Source organism: Channa argus, chromosome 9 (genome assembly GCF_033026475.1).
Source record: "Channa argus isolate prfri chromosome 9, Channa argus male v1.0, whole genome shotgun sequence".
NCBI classification, from domain to species: Eukaryota; Metazoa; Chordata; class Actinopteri; order Anabantiformes; family Channidae; genus Channa; species Channa argus.
Window position 1 is genome coordinate 15,942,660 of NC_090205.1, and position 6,507 is coordinate 15,949,166.

At 40.3% G+C, this 6,507-nt stretch overlaps 1 protein-coding gene across 1 annotated transcript; it reads right to left on the bottom strand.

Annotated features, from left to right (window-relative positions):
- Window positions 1–890: 890 nt before the first annotated feature.
- Window positions 891–4,869, bottom strand: tbr1b (T-box brain transcription factor 1b). The gene is made up of 6 exons (XM_067517042.1): window positions 4,067–4,869; window positions 3,706–3,860; window positions 3,395–3,516; window positions 2,957–3,115; window positions 2,575–2,636; window positions 891–2,004 (listed from the first exon to the last, which is right to left on the bottom strand). Exons 1-6 carry the CDS (start codon window positions 4,756–4,758, stop codon window positions 1,161–1,163), a joined length of 2,034 nt encoding a protein of 677 aa, XP_067373143.1. The 5' UTR covers window positions 4,759–4,869; the 3' UTR covers window positions 891–1,160.
- Window positions 4,870–6,507: the final 1,638 nt, after the last annotated feature.

A 6,507-nucleotide genomic window follows, 5' to 3' on the forward strand; every position in this document is an offset into this window, starting at 1 on the left:
GTATCGGCTTTGCTACGTGGAGGTCCTAATTAAGGAACCTTAACAAGGAATCTTAGAACCTATTTATTATCTATAATATTTCCAAAATTATATATTTTAAATCGATAAGCCTGGCGTGCTTTAAGCCAATGGGCTCGGTGTCTTTTTTTTTTTACACCATCATAACTGAGGCAATTCTGATTCTTATATTGAGATAAAGCTATTTATCACTTGCTGAATTTTGTGTGCCGCCCCTCTCATCACGGGAGCCCTCACCTTCACGGTTTCCTGCTGTAACCGCTTTGTAGACTGTTTCTTAAGCGATTCTCCACGTGATGCTTAAAAAATGCGAAAAATAGGCAGACATTTTCGTGTTTGTAGAGAGAATTTTAATGCAAGCATTTTTTTTTATATTATATTGAATAAAACATTGGTTACTTGTCCTGATGATCACATCATTTATTATTTTTCAGTCACATTACAGCAGATACAGAGATTTTCACAACAGCATCGCATACAGGCTATGAAAAATGACCGGCTGAAATAATCGAATAAAAAAGACTGCAAGTCTACATTAGCAACATTAAGAACTTCTTTAACCACGTCTATCATGGAAGTAGCAGTGATCGGTAACGCCATACATTTTTTGGTAGCCTACACTTTGATAGAGTACAAAATACATTTTTTTCCACTGACAGGGATTATTATGCCAGTAAATGCTACACAAGAACATTTCATGTACAGATTTTCAATATCTTTTTTTCTTCACTAACAGTTTAGGCTACTTAACAGAGGAGGGTTTGTTTTTTTAACACTACTTATGAATCAGATTAAATCTATTTTGTGTACATCCAATCACTATCACCAGATGTTCAGTATGTACATTATATTCATAATTACAGTGTTTTGACTTAACAGTTTGGAAGGAAAGCGCCCAGAAATCAGCAGTGGAAAAATTTACACTTTGGCCATGTGGATGTGGAGTTTCTTTCATCTTTTTTCATTTTTATTGATTAACCTGTAGATAGATAGATAGATAGATAGATAGATAGATAGATAGATAGATAGATAGATAGATAGATAGATAGATAGATAGATAGATAGATAGATAGATAGATAGATAGATAGATAGATAGATAGATAGATAGATAGATAGATAGATAGAAGAACTCGTAGTAGTTTTAGCTGTGAGGATAGAAACTGTAATAACCAATGTCCTTTGTGCAGTTCTTCTCACACTCTCTCGGTGCCAGCAGCTCAGACTTTAACGGGGACACTGTCTCTGAAACCGGCGTGGCAGAAGGTGAGATTCTTCTCCTTTTGGCCTGTTCAAAGATACCAGAATCGCTTGAATCGATGGATTTAATGGAGGACGGCGTCTCTATCCAGCTCGATTCTGATGTCATGTCTTTAGGTTTGGTCTCCTCAGAGGCGCCGATCGGTGACCTCTCTGTTGGGATGGAGTCACCCTCCTCGGCCAGGTAGTTAGTGCCCGCCCTGCCACCGAGAGAGTTAGTGGGCCAGCAGGAAAAGACCGAGCTGGATTTGCTATTTACACCACAGTACTGCGGCGGCGTGCGTCCTCCCCAGCCTGACGGGTCTGCGTAATAGCCAAGAGGCCGGTTGGAGCAGCCTGCAGTCGGCAGGGGAAGAGCCTTCACTCCGGCCGCTGCGTAGGACAGCAAGGTGGCCGCGTTACCGGCGAAATCAGCGGCGTCGTATGCCGAGGCAGCAAAGTCCAGTCGGTTGTTGGCAGGGGTGACAAACCATCGCTGCGGGGGGGTGGCAACACTGGGCTCCTCGGTTTGCTGCGGGGATAGCAAGCTGTTGCCGAGTGGGACGCTGCGCTCTGTGCCAGGACCAGTCCCCACGCCAGGGTGAAAGCGAGATTTGGCATAAGTGCTGACAAATTGGTCCTGCAGGAAAGAGCTAGGCATGGCATATCTCGCACCCGGCACGATCTGTGAACGCGGAGAGTCACCCGGTGATGGAGTTAGGCGGTCAATGTCGCAGCCTGTGTAGACACTGAAAAGATGGAGAGTAAAACAGAGAAACAATTCAGAAACTGTGCTGGTCATCAGAAAACCAAAGAAATGCAGGGTAACGTCAATTTCACCATCAATTATTTTGTAGGCTATATGGGATATCACATCTCCTGTCAAAAAATCCAACCGCCTTAAACGAGGAATAAATATTGAATCATGAAACGATATGTTGCCAAAAACGTGTAGTTTTGTTCAATTAGAATTTCAACAGGCTGAATCAACGAATCCAACGAATATTTTCATAAAACAACGTTTAATTTTGTTATGCTGTTAACCACTTACATTGTTAAAACAGAAATCCAGTGTTCCAGTTGCAATCGATCGAAAATTGATTAATTCACGATGTCTTTTTAGGCCCATTTTGAACAAATATCCAGGAAATATTCAGCAAAAATATTGAAATGCATTCAATATTTTGTTGTAAGAAATAGCCTGATTGTAAATTAGGCTTTATGAAAATTAATTACAGCAATATGTAATAAAACACGACAATCAGCATAATTACAAGTGCAGGCATGTAACACCAAAAATTTAAGAATAATAAACTTACGTGTCATAGTTGTCCCGAAATCCTTTAGCAAACGGATTGTGGTCAATTTTGAGTTGCGTGATCTGTGGAAAAGGTAACGCATTGATGAGAAGATAAAATACTTGCACAGAGAAATCCACCTGTAGCGTGAACTGCAAACATTTTGTTTAGTACTGAAAAATTGTGTGTGTTTGAGTCTGAAGGTTGAGATAATTTACACTACACTACTTTTTTTTTAAATTGAAATCCAATGTGTTTGGCTTTTGTGATAATGATAAACAATTCACAAAACAATTGAAAATAATATAAAATTTTATCTCTCATTCTAATAATATTAAAACCGATGAAATTGATGTGAGACGTCAGACTTTGCAGTGTTGTGTCAAATATTAAAAGGTCCTACGTCAGTGTTCTGGTAAGCTGTGACGGCGATGAACTGCGTTTCTGTGAAGGTGAAAGTCTGGACTCTTCCTGGTTGGCTGGTGTCCTCTGTCCCATCCTCGTTTACTTCCACCACATGGAGCCTGGGCTGGTACTTGTGGAGAGACTGGAGAACCACCATCTGGAGATTCAATTAAAAACGCACGTCAGAAACTCAATTTCAACTTTGGACGGATGATTGAAGCATGATCTATAAAAGCTGATCTATCTTAATGTGATCATTGTTAGTAGCACTGAGAGCACTGTTGCGCTCAAAACGACTGAGGCAGATACTGCAAATCAAAACAAAAAATAATAGTCTATGCAATAAACAAGTTACGAAAAGTAAAGCAACGTGTCTGCCATTGCACGTTTTAAGCTCACAGAAATAATCCAAACTCTATATATAGTGTTGCATTACCTGCCCTGTGTTGTTGGAGGCACCTTTGTTGTTTGTAAGCTTTAGCTTTCCAAATGATATTTCTTGTCGCATCCAGTGCGCACCGGTGTTTGGTGAGTCCGGGTGCATGTAAACCCTATTTCCTTTAAGGCATATGCAAAGAACAGAAATAATAAATCGTATTTATGACTGATAGCAGTTAAAGGACAGTTATAAAATTTAGTTTGCCATCAAACGTGTTAATCTGAAGGTCTAGCTGCGATCACAAACTTGAAATCACATTTTTAAAAGTAGTAATGCGCAATAAATATGAAAATAGCAACAAACAATACCTATTACATTTGTATCTGCTTTCCCACACGGAACCCATTTCCCTCCTTGAAATCGCCAGTGATTTGGATCAGCAAGTATTACATCCACAAATATATTGTAGTGCGCAGTTGGGTCAAGGCCAGAAATGTTGAAGCTTAAAAACGGGAACATTCGTCTGTGGGAAATAAAGAAAAGCAGATATAGAAAAGCATTTTATATAAAATAAAATTAGATTCCCAGTTTTTATCACTTGGTCTTGGTCTCATGCTAAGTCCATCTGAATACAACTGTGATTTGTAAATACATTTCATTTCTCAACCTAAAAAAAACCTTGACAGTAAAACCCGACTAATTCTTCAGGTGTATGACAGATGCACTCACCGCCCTTGCTTTGTGATGATCATCTCTGTTTGGTGCCTGTGAAACTTCAACCACAGGGCCCTGTTGCACAGATACACCTGCGCTTTCCCCGGAACCAGTCCTGCTTGCGCCGAAGAGAACTGGTAAAAAGCCCCTCCTTGGTAAGTGTGTCCATACTGTTGCGCATAAGGGTAGCCCGCTGCCGGGTAGGCTTGTGGAGAAGTGTTGGTGAGAAGGCTGTTGTAAGCTCCATTAGTTATGACCGGGTGATGGGCCATATAACGACTGGGACTTCCAATGGAAAAAGCCGGGTGCGCTGGTCCGTGCTGGCTCGGGTACGGGAACATGGCAGTAGGAGCTGCTGAGACTGGCTGTGGCTGGGTAGATGGAGAAAAGATGCACCTTTCTCCTGCAGATCCATCGAAATTATGACGGATGTCAGAGACTCCGTGAAGATCAGGAGAGAGTTTGCCCCTCTGGACGTCCCCTGATGCGTCCTTGGAGTCGGGAAAATTGTCTGCCTCTGACTGATTCGTCATCTCCCTAGAGTTTTTTTTCAGAGGTGAACTTCTCTCCAGGTTGTCACTTGCAGATATAATAGGATGGTCCTGCAACGAAAGCTCTGATCCATCGGAGCTCGAAAAGCCACTGCCCACATTCATAAATTTCTTGGAGAGATCACTCGCTGGCGAGATGCAATTCTCGACTTGCATAGCTCAATAGGAAGCCACTATTAGCTCAACCTATATCACAAGCTTTTGTACACGCCTTTCCTAATCTAACACTATGAAAACGCCTTGCTATGACTTGAGGTACCGAAGGCAGCAAATTAGACAACTGACACCATCCTGCAATCAGGAAGGATTTTCTTTCCATCACTCTCCCCGCTTTGCTAATGAAACAAGTATTGCCATTGGTTAACTCAAGGCTGTAATTTAATTAGACAGCTCTTAATTAGGACAATATGAGGAACGCTGTGACTAAAGTGATTTGTTTGTAGTGTGACATGGGCCTACATGTGATTAAAGCACACTTACTGACTATTTCTTATAAAATACAGCAACGAAAATAACCTAAATATGAAAAAGTGAAATGGTTATAAGGTCTGGTTTCTACTGTCAGCTATAACGCCGGCTGCGTTATTTACCTATTTATCCATGTTGTTTACCTATTTATGTGCTATGAGTGGCAAAGTATGTTTGGGCTAGAAACCAAGATATATTATTAACACGCCAAAAATGACAGTCCATAACAGGCAGTGCATCGGATGCCTTAAAATGTTTGTGATATAGCGTGAAATCATGGCGTCCCACTGAAGATGTGTTTATGAGTCCCAGTGCTGGTAAATATTTTATGCACTAAAGTTATGAACCAGTGCACTGATAACAGAGGCTGCAGTGACAAGTACAGCCTGTAGGTAGTAAAAATATGTTTGAGCCTCTGATTGTAATTTTTTAAACTATTTGGTTTAATTTGTTTTTGTCTTTGGGAGAAGTAATTAAGTGCCTCCTATTAAAACTCGTGAAAAGCGTGTTGTCACTATTGAGTTGTGCTCAAGAAAACTAAAAGTAGGCTATTAAAAATATTGAATTGGGTGTCAAACGAAGACAGGTCTCTTGACCAACAATTAGAACAAGGAGGGTGAATTTATCGTTAGCGCAGTCAATTAAATTTAAAATAGAAATGTGCAACGATAAAAACCCTTCATTTAATTACACGTGAAGTTCTCAGAGTACAGTAGGTTTATGAAACTTTTTCAGAAAGATGTCGATTCAAAAGGACTCGGGTCCTGGTGCATTGAGTGGCTGCAGTTTCGTACTTATTTTCCTAAAAGGATTATTATAAAGTTAACACAGGCTGCTGTCCGTGGAGGTGCTTTCATATACACACACACACATTCTATGATTGTAAGACGTCTCTAAATTACACTGAATTTATGAGGTTCAGTCCAAATGAACAATAATGATATTCAGTGCGACATTTATGAGGTATATAATGTCAGAGAGGTGTTAATTCAACACTATGGTGTTTTTTATTGTAATTTATGGACATTTATTCAGTTACATTACTGTATATTAAATGTGTTGTTTTGTTCCTTGTATGTAAATGAGAGTAGATAAAATACTATAAACAGATAATAATAAAAAGATGGACATTACCACTGACTGCACTTCCCTGAATAACTTTTGGCTTAGTTTTACTGTAGTGTCATTAACCTGCAAGTGTGCATAGAACAGTCTGATCCAGACAAGGTTAAGAGAAGACAGATCAGGGCCTATTTCACTGCTGGGTACATCCACAAGTTTGTATCTCTAATGAACAGCCCGGATTCTCTGAAAATAACAAGAGGGGTCATTACAGTAGGGCTATAGGGTCCAGCAATCTATTCTTGTGAAACATGCAAGCACAGGCTTGCCTGAGCCAAAGGAAAGGAGGCCACTCTCTGCTCTCCTCATTACAGG

Excerpts from the sequence above, each read along its gene's own strand:
- tbr1b (XM_067517042.1), bottom strand. The coding sequence starts at position 4,758 with ATGCAAGTCGAGAATTGCATCTCGCCAGCGAGTGATCTCTCCAAGAAA. Across the intron at positions 3,517-3,705 it reads AGCAGATACAAATGTAATAG|GAAATAGGGTTTACATGCAC; the intron begins GTATTGTTTGTT and ends TATGCCTTAAAG. Across the intron at positions 3,116-3,394 it reads CCTCCAACAACACAGGGCAG|ATGGTGGTTCTCCAGTCTCT; the intron begins GTAATGCAACAC and ends TTGAATCTCCAG.